Below are 13,397 nucleotides of genomic sequence, written 5' to 3' on the forward strand. Positions count from 1 at the left end.
TAATTTCCTGTAATTGATCAAAGAAAAAAATCCCCTTCAATCTTCTTCTTCTTTTTTTTTTTTTTAAATTTTTTTTTCAATGTTTATTTATTTTGGGGACAGAGAGAGACAGAGCATGAACGGGGGAGGGGCAGAGAGAGAGGGAGACACAGAATCGGAAACAGGCTCCAGGCTCTGAGCCGTCAGCCCAGAGCCCGACGCGGGGCTCGAACTCCCGGACCGCGAGATCGTGACCTGGCTGAAGTCGGACGCTCAACCGACTGCGCCACCCAGGCGCCCCCTCTTCTTCTTTTTTAATGTTTATTTATTTGCGAAGGAGACAGAGTGCGAGCAGGGGAGAGGCAGAGAGAGAGGAAGACACAGAATCCGAAACAGACTCCAGGTTCTGGGCTGTCAGCACAGAGCCCGACCCGGGGCCTGAACTTGAGGACCGCGAGATCATGACCTGGGTCCAAGTCGGATGCTTAACTGCTAAACCGACCAAGCCACCCAGACGCCCCCTCCCCTTTAATCTTCTGGATGCATATTGAGTCAGGCATCTTGTTACTGTCATAGTTTACGACTTAGCCAATGGCTCATAGATGGGGTAGCCGACACTTTTTCAACATCTGCACCAGGCGCTGCGATAAGTAATTAGCCTTGATGATCTCCCTTGATATGCACCGTCCCATGAAGCAGTTACCGCGATTAGTGTTGGAGAGATGGGAAAACTAAGGCACAGAGAGGGTGATTGAGTGGCGTAAGGTTGCTCAGAGGGCAAGGAACAGAACCAAGAATGGAACACAGGCAGTTTTGACCCTGGAGTCTGCCTTTTTGGCCCACAAATCGCAGAGCTTGGTACCGACTCCACCAGTGGGCATGTGCATTTTCACGGAGCAGCGAATGACAGAGTGTGCCCCGGGGAGAGGAATGGGAAGCTGATAACTACATTTTAACTCAGTTGTGTAAGTTGTGTGGCCATTTATCAGAATTAGATCCTGCCCGAAGAATTCAGAAAATAGCTTAGGGGCACCTGGGCGGCTCAGTCGGTTAAGCGTCGGACTCTTGATTTCCGCTCAGGTCATGATCTCACGGTTCGTGGGATCGAGCCCCACGTCAGGCTCCATGCTGACAGCACAGAGCCTGCTTGGGATTCTCTTTCTCCCTTTCTCTCTCTCTCTGCCCGTCCCCTGCTCACCCTCCGTTTCTCAAGATAAATAAATAAACTTAAAAAAAATTTAGGAAATAGCTTGACTGTCATTACTGGTACATAATGATACACTTTTATAATGGAATACTCTACAGCTATTAAAAATAATGAGGTAGAGTGTATGTGAGTTGAAATGGAACAATCTCCAAAATGCAGTATTAATTTAATCAGGATGACCAACTGCGCATACGGTATGTCCCCATTTATGCTGTTGTGAGGATAGCATCTTTCTGGAAGATGACATAAGTTGTTGGTTGGGGCTTTCCCTCTGGCCGGAGGAACCAGAGCCCAGGAAATTATAGAGGTTTGGGATTAAAGGAAAACACGCTTGCAACCCACGCCCCTCGGTACAGTTAGAATTTTGTAAACCAAGAGCCTGCTTGGGATTCTCTCTCCCCCCTGCCCTCTCTCTCTGCCCCTCCCCTGCTTGTGCTCTCTCTCTCCCCCTCTCAAAATAAATAAATGAACTTAAAAAAAAAAAAGAATCCCTCTTTGAAACAATTGTCCGAGAAAGAGGCTGTTGCCTTAACTTTTGTCTTCCCTCGTGGATTTCAATAGCTTTCCACAGCAACGTTTACGTTTCCAAGTACAGTTCTGCCAGGTTTAGGGAACTAAGAGTCACAGAAGATAGCAAAATGGTGCATTTTGTAATCAGAACTTGCCCTGAGATTTGCAACGGCGCCCAGTTAATAATATCCTTCCACTTGTCATGCCTAATGTAGTGAGAGAATTCATTTGTGGTATCGTAGAGCCCGAGACAGCTCTGGTTCAGTCATCTGCATTCCGGTCTCGGAAATATTCGGGCTTTTTTTGTTTGCTTGTTTTTTTAATGAAGTGACAGCTGAGTGATTTCTTGCATCATCCTGCGACATAAGGAAGGGCTGATTCTCTTGGAGCTGGTTTTTAAAGACTTAGCCAAGTGGGTAAAGGAGAGAAGGCTGAGGAGAAGCTGCTGTTGTCTGCCGGGGAGGCCAGGGAAATCAGCGAGCTTCGGCCCCAGCAACCCCTCTGTACAAGTGGACAAGTTCTCGAATGAAGAGGTTCCAGGATGTGGAGAAAGGGATCCGAGGTCATTTAACTGAACGCGAGATACCGAAACGCGCTTCTCCCCTCCCCTCCCCAATTACCTTTATATTTAGAGGAACACGGAAGCTTAAAAAAATTAACCGAGCAGAATACAGCTTTTTAGACAAAATGTAAATTCTCTCTTTTTGGTTTCAAAACACGGGACACAGAGCACCTTTCAGTTACTCCCACCGGTGCGACAGCTATCGGAGGACCGTCCTTCCGGGCTTCCCTAACTTGGGGGGAACATTTGAAATAACACGTCACGGCCCCCTTCGCATGGTTAGAGTTGCAAAGAAATGGAGGCCAGCAGAGAGAAACTCAGATACTCACATTCACTCTCATCTTGATCCTTTAAGGAGATTGTGTTTAAAGGTGACCATTCCGTGTCCTGGAAGACACCGGCAGAAGCCGCTTGGGAAGGGAAGGTCTTCTGTAGCAGTCTGTGCCGGAGGGCCGACAGGTGTGGGTCTAAAACACTTGGGCGTGAATAGTGCTCTTTTCACAGCTGTTCCTGCGAGCAGATCTGGGCTGGACCCGACAGCCCTGGGTGCGGATGGGGCCGGCCACCCAACGCATTCCCTTGATCTGCTCCCTGGTTCCCTCCCATCCTTCTGGGTGCAAATAGCCACTAGGGTGGGTGTATCTATAGGCACCGGGGACAAAGAAGGGAATAACCCTGGTGAACTTGGACATGAGAAGATATACGAGCGAAAAAGAAAAAGTTAAAGAATGATTCCTTGTCTTCCTAACGCCCATGAAAATGGCCCGGCGGCCGGGGATGACGGCGGTGTCTGTGAACAAGCACAAAGGTATAAGCGATTTCTCTGTAGACGCATCGAACTCTGACCCCTCCAGCTTCGAATTCTTCCTGATGGTTCAGATGAAGAAGCCACTCATCACAGGACTTCCGTACATCGCCCAATAATGAGACGTTGAGGAAGCGATTGTGGCCAGAAAAAAATTCCAAAGCCACTCGGTGGAAGTGAAATGTTTTCTTCCCTGATGTCTGAATACCGTGGTTTTCCAATAGGTTTGGGTCTTGGCCAGATTAACATGTTTGAGTCAACTTCCCCTATTCATGGGAACCTTATTAGAACTCACTGTTAGTGCTTTATTAATTTGACAATTATCATTATTTTTTAAGGTATATTTTACTTTATTTTAGAGAGAGAGAGAGAGGCATGTGAGCTGAAGAAAGGGGCAGAGGGAGAGAGAGACAGAAAGAGAATCTCAAGCAGGCTCCACACTCAGCTCAGATCCTGATGTGGGGCTCTATCTCATGACCATGAGATCATGACCTGAGTCAAAATCAAGAGTTGGAGGGTGCCCGGGTGGCTTGGTCAGTTAAGCATCTGGATTTTGATTTCAGCTCGGGTCATGGTCTTGCAGTTTGTGAGATCGAGCCCTGCATCGAAGCCTGCTTGGGATTCTTTTTTTTGTTTTGTTTTTAATGTTTATTTTTGAGAGAGAGAGAGAGAGATACAGAGTGTGAGCAGGGGAGGAGCAGAGAGAAAGAGGGAGAGACAGAATCCGGAGCAGGCTCCAGGCTCTGAGCTGGCAGCACAGAGCCCGACGTGGGGCTCGAACTCACGGACTGTGAGATCGTGACCTGAGATGAAGTTGGACGCTCAACTTAATTCTCTCCCTACGGATTCTTAATCTCTCCCTATGTCTCTGCCCCTCCTCGGCTCACGCTCTCTCCCCCCCTCTCTCAAAATAAATAAATAAACTTAAAAAAAAAAAGAGTTGGACACTCAACCGACTGAACCACCCAGGTGCCCAGATGATTCTTTATTAAGCACCTACTGTATGTTTGATAACGTGTGCTGGGGAGAGCGGTGCGCGAGGTTCCCTTGATCCAAGCTCAGGACTGAAATGCTGCAACATTTGATCAACCAAGCCTTGTAGCAATTGAGATCTGGCCCAAGACAGGTGCATGTTGTACCAAACTGCATTCTACAGGTGGTTGTGCCCTGGAGATCCGGCATCTGTATTCCTGGCCGGGTCCCCTCCACCACCTCCAAGCTCGCTCCTGACCAGCCACGTCCCTGACTTATCGTTTACAATACCTAGTTTGGAAAAAGGAGAAGTTGGAAGCAGCTTCTGCGAGTGGTTGAGGCTCAGTCCCAGCTTGTGAGAAGCTCATCGATGGAGGAGAGTGAGAAACGAGGAACTTCTCGGGGCCTCCCTAACCTCCCTAACCTCACCTGAAAGCGGGGTGGCCGTGCAGTGTTCCCGAGTGGCTGCAACACCTCGCCCCCTGCATGATTTCTTTCCTTATACTTCTCTCTCGCCCCAGGAAGGAGAGCGGGGGCAAGAACATCACAGGTAGGGTCCTTTCCTTCTTAGCTTCCTTTCCTCTCCTCCTCCTTTCTCTCTTTTTTTGGAGGGAAACGAAGAGGGAAGGCAGGGGAGATACAAAAGGTGTTTTGTGCTGTTCGATTGGTCCCCAGCGACTGTACGACCTCGGGTGAGGAGGAAGCTTCGTCTAAGGCTGCACTCCTTTGGCCTCGCGCCTGTTCACAGCACGTCATATCCATGGGCCACCAGTACAGATTTTTACTCAAGTCACGTGTTAAATTAAGCCGATTAAAAACAACTCTCCCGGGGCGCCTGGGTGGCGCAGTCGGTTAAGCCTCCGACTTCAGCCAGGTCACGATCTCGCGGTCCGTGAGTTCGAGCCCCGCGTCGGGCTCTGGGCTGATGGCTCGGAGCCTGGAGCCTGTTTCCGATTCTGTGTCTCCCTCTCTCTCTGCCCCTCCCCCGTTCATGCTCTGTCTCTCTCTGTCCCAAAAAATAAATAAAAACGTTGAAAAAAAACAACTCTCCCTAAGCAATATTACCTATAGAATTACGTTCAATGAACTAGTCTTAGTTTTTCTTTTTTAATTTTTGAAAATGTTTCTTTATTTTTGAGTCAGAGAGAGACAGAGCATGAGCAGGGCAGGGGCAGAGGGAGAGAGGGGGAGACAGAATCTGAAGCAGGTTCCAGGCTCTGAGCTGTCAGCACAGAGCCTGATGCGGAGCTTGAACCCACGAACCGTGAGATCCAGACCTGAGCCAAAGTCAGGTGCTTAACCGACTGAGCCACCCAGGTGCCCCTCTTAGTTTTTTCTGATGCACATTAAAATGCATTATCTAGGGGCACCTGGGTGGCTCAGTGGGTTAAGTGTCCCACTCTTGGTTTCAGCTCAGGGCATAATCTCACAGTTCATGAGTTTGAGCCTCGGGCAGAGCTCTGTGCTGACAGCTCAGAGCCTGGAGCCTGCTTTGGATTCTGTGCCTCCCCTTCTCTCTGCCTCTCCACCCCTCCTGCTCTCTCTCTCTCTCTCTCTCTCTCTGTCTCGAAAATAAACATTTAAAAAACTAAAAAAAGTTTTGTAATTAAAAAAAAGTCTTAGGAGACTACGCAGAACGTTAGAGACAGGTGTGTGTAACTGGCCCTTGATCTCACAGTGCTTGTTGATCTCACTCTGGGCAACATTCGCATAGGAAAAAAGCGACTCCAAGTACTCGCCATCTGTAACTGACTCTCGCGTTCTTTCGACCTCGGAGCGAGTTGAAATTCTGAAGCGGAGGGAACATCCCACAAAGCCCTTTGGACTTTTCGTTCACCAGAGGGCAAACATCTCGGAGGGAGGAAGGCCCCTACTGCTTTCTCATCTCATTCCTTGTTTGCTCTTCTCCCCAAATGACAGGCTGCCTGTGATAGGTGCGTCACACAAGCTGCTCTTGATTCTCAGGAGAAGCAACACTTGAAAGGAAAAAAGAACAATTCTGTGTGTTCAGTAACCCATAAGCCGAGCTGCTGTTGCAGGTGCGGGACATATGGCCTCCTTGCCACTGGCTCTGTCCCCATGGTGTGGACACAGGGTCCTCCAATCGAATACACAGATGGCTTATGAGCATACATTTGGAAATGGTTCCTACACTATTTATTTCCCCTTTTTCACAGCTCATGCTGGGGCAGTCGAATATCACTTGTACGGCATATTTTCTACCAGCCCCCCACCTTCCTCCTTTGAAGTTATTTCCTCTCCAAGAACTTGTCATTTCCTCCCTTAGTCATTCTATTTCCAAAATGACCATGTTCTGTTTCTATGGCTGCTTCCCCATTCGATTACCATGTAGGCCACTTTCCTTCGAATAGTCTGGTAAATTCTGGGATCGTGATGGTATTCTGTTTAGTTCTTATTTTTTTTTTTTTTAGTAGTGAGCTCTATAGCACATAAAACATTAAGAGAATAAAAGTTTTTAAACAGGAGTGATAATATAGTGTTACTCTATTCTATTCTATTTTTATATTACATGTTATATTATATATTCTATTTTCTATTACATTTTTATTAACTAAAATGACAGTTTATTTTATTGAGAAAGGGACCTAGACATTTGTGTTCTTTGTGGCATTTAGAATGGTGCCTGGCGCAAAGCGGGCACTCGATATTTGTTGGATGAATGAAAGGTATATTATCTCAACAGAAAATGGAAATAGGGTTAGTAGAAAACAAACGTCAGTTTCCAAAAAAAGAAAAAGGGGTATGTATAGCACATGTAGTTCAATAAAACCATTTACACCTTTATTTGCTATTCTTTCTGTTTACATCTCCTGCCAGTTTCAAAGGTCAAAAGTTTCTCTCTCTCTCTTTTTTTTTTTTTCTGAAAGGCAGGGCAAGTGATTCTCGTCCGTGTCCATTGAGAACACCAAGGTGGCATCTAAAATGTTAAGAGTTAAATAAGTGTTAAAAAAATAAATTAAAAAATAAAAGGGGGGGAGCGCCTGGGGGGCTCAGTCGGTTGAGCGTCCGACTTCGGCTCAGGTCACGATCTCGCGGTTTGTGAGTTCGAGCCCCGCGTCGGGCTCTGGGCTGACGGCTCGGAGCCTGGAGCCGGCTTCGGATTCTGTGTCTCCCTCTCTCTCTGCCCCTCCCCTGCTCATGTCTCTGTCTCAAAAATAAATAAAAACATTAAAAATTTTTTTAAAAAATATGGGCTCCTAGATGGCTCAGTTGATTAAGCATCCGACTCTTGGTTTCAGCTCAGATCACAATCTTATGGTTTGTGAGTTTGAGCCCCGCGTCGGGATCTGTGCTGACAGCTCAGAGCCTGGAGCCGGCTTCGGATTCTCTCTCTCTCTCTCCCCCTCCCCTGCTCATGCTCTGCCTCTCTCTGTCTCTCAAAGGTAAATAAATGTTAAAAAAAATTTTTTTTAATAAATACATAAAATGGAAAGAGAGGCCACCACCCTGGCCCCCCGATTTATCCTCCTTCTGCTCTTCCCTGCCAACACTCCCTTTGTTGCGTAGCAGCCAGAGTGATCTCTTAAAACATAAACCGGACCATGTCATCTCCTGCTTTAAATAGGCCAGCGGCTTCCTCTGCAGTTCGAATGCAGTTCGAACTTCTTACAGGACTGACAAGGTCCTATGTGAACGGGATCCTGCTTACCCCGTTGATCTCATTTCTGCCCACTCTTTCCCTTGGTCCTTCTGCTCCAACAACACTGGCCTTTCTGTGGATACTCCACAATGCTGAGTTCATTCCTGCCACAGGGCCTTTGCATTTGCTGTTTCTTCTGCCCTGAATGCTTCTCTCATCATTCAGGATTCCAGAGAGGCCCTTTCTGTCCATCACCTCTATCAGATCACCTTGTTTTATTTTTCTTCATGGCAGTCGTCACCATCTGAAATCATGGTGTCCATTTACTCATTTACTAACTTTCTGACTCCCCTAAAATATCAGCAATGTGTTGATCATCTGAACCCCAGGGCCCAATAACTGCACGCCGGATGGATGGCTAAACAATGGGCAGTGAATTGTGTTTTCAAGCTGGCTGTGGTGTCTGGGGCCTTTTGTGGTGGGGCAGGTGAAGCAATGCAATTGCTGCACACGGTCAGAGGGAGGCCACGGGTCCTTGTGACCTTGACCTCAGCTGCAAAGGTTTAGATCTAAGGCAACATCTGACCATGGGAGCTGGAAGGGGGCCAGTTCCCGAGAATCTAGGCTGAGTGGCTCGGGTCGGGGCCAGGTAGGGGTTAGGGAGCTTAGAGCCGGGCAGCCTCGGTTCCCAGGGGTGTGACGACTAGGAAGTGCCGTGTCTGACCTTGTGGCAGGGCAGGGCGATGTCACAAGAGCTCCATCTGCACTCTCCGTGACCTCCCATTCATTCACACACACTCCAGGTGTTTATTGGGCACCTACTAAGCGCAGGCACTGCCGTAGCACTGGAGACGCAGCCCTGAATACGAAAGCCCAGCTCTGTCCCTGGAGGAGCTGACTCTCCAGAGGGCAAGACACATGATGATAAAAGGGACAAACGATTGAGAAAGATGATGTCAGATGTCGATAAATGAAGACGAGGCGGAGAATGAGAAAGACCAGGGAAGGTGTGGGAGGCGATTGGATGGGCGGTCCAGAAAGGCCTTGAGCAAGCGTGTGAGTGAGCGAGCGTGGGAGATGCTGGTGGGGAGGACCCACGGGACCCAACCCCCCTACATGAATGTTCCCAGGCAGGGGAAGGGGCGGGCAGTGTGGTGGGGGGCTGTGGGGAGGGGGTCAGGCACGCCTCGTGGCCACGGTAAGTTCTCCACCTACACTCCCACTTGCCCTTCTTCCACAAAGACTGAGTTAAAATGTCTTACTTCCCATTCAGAGGTGCTAAAGGCACAAGGAGAACCTGTGATTGCTCCCCGCCCACAAACAGGGTCCCGAGGTCCTGAGCGCTCTTGCCCAGAAGCCCTGAAGTAAGTGCGGCCTGCGCCCCTGGGAGACACATCGCCGTTGGGTCTGTCAGAGTCTAAGAATTTTGGCGCCTTTACCTCTAAGTCTTTACCACGACCCTCCTTGAGGGGCTCTACGACCACTACCCCCAGGACTGGGATGTAAGACAGCCAGAGGGTGTTTGCTCTTTAATCGAGGCTGAATCTGAACTGTTAAGAATATCTGAGAGTATTTAAATGTGCTTAAAACACAAATATTGTTTTGATCAATTCTCTGGACATCCACCCTTTAGTAACGAGGGGACAGACACTTGTTTGAAAACTCCCTTCAGAAAAGCAAGTGAGCACGCCGTCACGTGTACGAAAGAGAGAAAGTGCAGCTTGTAGAGAAAATACTTTCAGAAAGTAGGTTTAAAATAGAATTTCAGGGTGGCTCAGTTGGTTAAGCATCTGACTTCAGCTCAGGTCATGATCTTGAGGTTGGTGAGTTTGAGCCCTGCATCAGGCTCTCTGTCATCAGTGCCGAGACCACCCGGGATCCTCTGTCTCCCTCTCTCTGCCCCTCCCCCACTTGCGCTCGGTCTCTCTCTCTTTCCAAAATTAACATTAAAAAAATAATAAAATAGAATACCATTTCAGAAATTCTCAGAAAGCGAAGGAAAACAAATACCACGCTTATCTGACTCTGTGATTCTCCTTCAGTTCCTGGACACGTACCCCAGTGAGACAAAGGTGCTAATTTCAACGTCACTTCTAATGGCGTGTATTCATCTGCACACGTGTGCACACACACATGCATATTCAGAAGTCAACACAATTTGTAACAAATGGGACTGCATCGCTAAAGTACATGCAGTCTCCATTTTCATAAATAAGGCACTTTTTGAAACTGCCCAGAATCCCAAACAAAGATTGACATGTAATAAAATCACTCACGCACCCTGTCTTTTAGACTTGACTTTCTTGAATGGAGGTGAACAGGGAATCAATCAGCTACAGTCCAGTAAGTCAACAGATGAGGTGTTAGACGGACCACTTTGCCACACATGAGGACTTCTACGTCTGTTGCAACCGTACTGTGTGAGCCCAGCGTTTCTTATCACTAGTATCAGCAGCGTGTTTAGTTTTCAGTTTTCTCTTGGTTTTATAAGACATTAAGGAAAACCTCGTGAAAAGCAGACGACTACACAAAGGTGAATGCTCTACCGACATGAAACCATCGGGTGACAAAAAGCAGCAGCACCACGGGACGGCGTGACAGGGCAATCGCTGGTCACCACCCACTGTCCCCAGGCCACCTTCAAGGTACGAGAGGTGCTCTGGGTCCCCTTGGCTGAACATGAAGGTGCTTCAAAGCAAAATGCACCAAAGCACAGAACCGCTTACGTGCTATGACCCCTGACAGTATTGTGTGACCCTTTGATCAAAGAGAATTAATGAACAGTAATCAAGGAGATCAACTGTGCTAAAACAAATGGAACTCTAATACGTATCGTTAATTGTGAAAGGCAAGAAGCTCGACAATGGATCAGTTACTGCTCCCATTTGTATAAAGCCTTTTAAACAGTGTGTTATCTCACATGGGCGTCGACCGTTCTGTAGGGGTACCCAAGAGTACCAAGGGGTACTCTGCTGAGGTTGCCTGTGGACTAGGACTTGAAGACGTGAGTTCTTGCCCAAGTACTTACTGCCTTTATGTGGACTGATTGTTAGAAGGACATTATTAACTCAACATTAAATTTTCTTGTGTGTGATCATATTGGAGTTGTGTAGAAGAGCATCCTTGTTTTTAGGAGACACATGTTGATGTTTTCGGAGGGGGGGTGAAGGGTCATTATGCCTACAATTTGTTTTCAAATGGCTTAGCAACAGCAACAACAAAGTGTGTGTGTGTGTGTGTGTGTGTGTGTGTGTGTGTGTGTGTAAATATACACAAATAGATGCAGACAAATGTGACAAAGTGCCAGGAATCAGTGAATCTTGGTGAAGGATATACAGGGGTTTACTGAATTACTTCCCCCCCCCCCTGCCAGTTTTCCAATGGTTTAAACATTTTTCAAAGAAAAAAAAAGTGGGCACAAAATTCTAGGGTAGCTTCGATATTTACACACGATCCATACAAGAGAGGCAGTCATGGGTTACTCAGCCATAAATCCCACTAGTGACATACATTAGTATTACTTTAATAATCAATAGCATATATTTAATTCATATAAACAAGCTTCCCATTTAGTAATTGTTTCATTTTCTTTCCTGCACAACTGAAGGTTTAAAAAAGGTCTAGCAAGATAATCCCTGAGCTTTATTTTCTTTGTGTCTGAGCCATTTTTCTTTTTAAGTAGCCATTACAACGTTCTAGACAGCGAATCTTTTTTGATTCATGCCACAGACCTGAGCCCCACTCACACGTACCAGTACAAAAATTACCGGGAAATGGCATGCAGAATGCCCCCTGTGGACTCAGCAGGGGAGGCTGAAGCCAGATCTGGACTCTGCTCTTGGGAAGGAGCACAGAATCAACCTGGGAGTGACACTAAGTGTTTGCAGGGTCCAGAGAGAGGAGAGGTCAGGGTGAGCTGAGGCCAAGACCCGCATCTTGCTGGGAAAGCTGTTTGGAAGCTGAGCGGACACAAAGGGATGGATTGTGTTCTCAACCCCATGAACTGGTTTCTGCGAGAAGTAACTTTCATCCGTCTCTGAATCCAACTGGTCAGGGGCTTGGGAGCACCCCTCTTTTCCACGCTTCGACTTCTAGTAAACTTTTCCATCTCCAACCTACATGTTACTAGTATTCACCCTTCGACTTCATCAGAAACTTGGAACTAAAGTCAGTCATTGTCCTTAACCATAACTGGTTGTTTGGTGAACTGCCCATCCGAACGGCCCCCCGTCACTCACCCTGGGCGTGCCATCCATGATCTCTGCTCCCTTCATGCTGGTGTGAAACAGCTCCCGTGAGCTCTCCGGCTGATATCTCTGGCTTCAGAGGAGGGATTATGCAATGTCACTGCATGCCTTGGGCTGGTTCTCAGAAACTGAATTCTATGGAGCTATCTGACAACACGGGAAATTGTCACAACGATTCTCCCAGCAGGCAAACTTTCTGCAAAGCGCGATAAGATTAAAACGAAAGGGCTGACGGAGAGCGGACAGAAATCCAGGCCACACTCACTCTTCGATGCCTGGCATCTCATTTGGTCTATAAGTAGAGAGTGTCACACATTTGCTATGTGAAACCACAAACGAAGAAAAAAAATACTCTTCTGCTTTGCAGGGTGAAGTTCCTACTTTCAAAGCTCGGTGTAGGAACGCTCTGCCTTCTCGTCCCACAAACACTGTGAACAACTCCCACCCGACACACCAAGCTCGTTTTCCTGATGAGAGGCCACTAGGACGGATTTGTGACCATGGTGGCTGTTTCTTTCTTCCTGCTTTCTAAACTTGTCCTGCGAACGAACAGCCGGGAGAAAACAAGTCAAGGGGAATGCCTTAAAGGACCTGGTCCCAGCACATCTCTCCTCGGAGGCACAGTCCTCCGTGCTCTCACCCCATACCCACCCCACCTCCTGGTCTTTGCTCACAAAGCTTCACCGTGAACATCTCCTGGGTGCTGACTCTGTACCAGGGCCGTGCTGAGCACCTCTCAGTACAATTCTATTATCTCTGAAATCTCATCCACCCACCGTCTGAACTTGAAGCCACACCGCTAATTCGTGCAGCTCAACACTGCTTGCTCGGTCTTTCTACTTTCCCTGAATTCCTCCTCAACGTTGAGGGAAGACATACACAGGGAGGCAGACTCCTTGCGGGGCACATTCACGTTGTTACTTCATTTAAACAGACTGGCACCCGTTCTTCCGAGCCTGCCTCAGGTAGCACTCCGACGGGTGGTGTCTCCCATTGCTACCTTCCTGCAAGTGCTGCGCTCACTGACTGGTCTGCGTGGCACCCACTGCTGAGCAGTCAGTCCTCACGAGTCTGAGCACCAGGAAGGGTTTACTTGTGGACACGGCCGACTGATTTCTGGCTGAGACAATCCATGTTTTAAATGGGCATCGTTGTTGGAAGTTAACTTCCGGGGCCGAGTAACTGACGTGTTGCAGATGGGAGCAGATCACAGGGAGGGAACAGTGACCCCGCAGAGTGAGGACGAACTGACTTAGCGACAAGTTCAAGGCGGAGATCCCAGGAGGAGAAGGCAGAGATGGGAGGATGGGGAGTAATTTAGGGAAGTCTTCATGGGGAAGGCAAGATGTGAGAGGCGGGGGCAGATCAGGGTAGAGTGTTCCTAGCTGTAACACCATGAATATGCAAAAAAAAAAAAAAAAAAGAGAGAGAGAGAGAGAGAGAGAGAGAGAGATGGAATTAGTAAGTTCCATTTAAGGAAAGCAAGCAGATTCAGAGGAAAGAGTAACGCGTCA

At 47.8% G+C, this 13,397-nt stretch overlaps 1 protein-coding gene across 1 annotated transcript in view; it reads right to left on the reverse strand.

The window, feature by feature from the left end:
* Positions 1-13,261, reverse strand: part of CASS4 (Cas scaffold protein family member 4) — a 38,381-nt gene extending 25,120 nt beyond the window's left edge. Inside the window, exon 1 of the mRNA XM_043553629.1 lies at positions 11,875-13,261. Coding sequence (XP_043409564.1) covers positions 11,875-11,910 — 36 coding nt within the window. The 5' untranslated portion in view covers positions 11,911-13,261. The remainder of the gene's footprint in view (positions 1-11,874) is intronic.
* Between the last annotated feature and the right edge of the window lie 136 nt (positions 13,262-13,397).

Source organism: Prionailurus bengalensis, chromosome A3 (assembly GCF_016509475.1).
Source record: "Prionailurus bengalensis isolate Pbe53 chromosome A3, Fcat_Pben_1.1_paternal_pri, whole genome shotgun sequence".
Taxonomy (NCBI): Eukaryota; Metazoa; Chordata; class Mammalia; order Carnivora; family Felidae; genus Prionailurus; species Prionailurus bengalensis.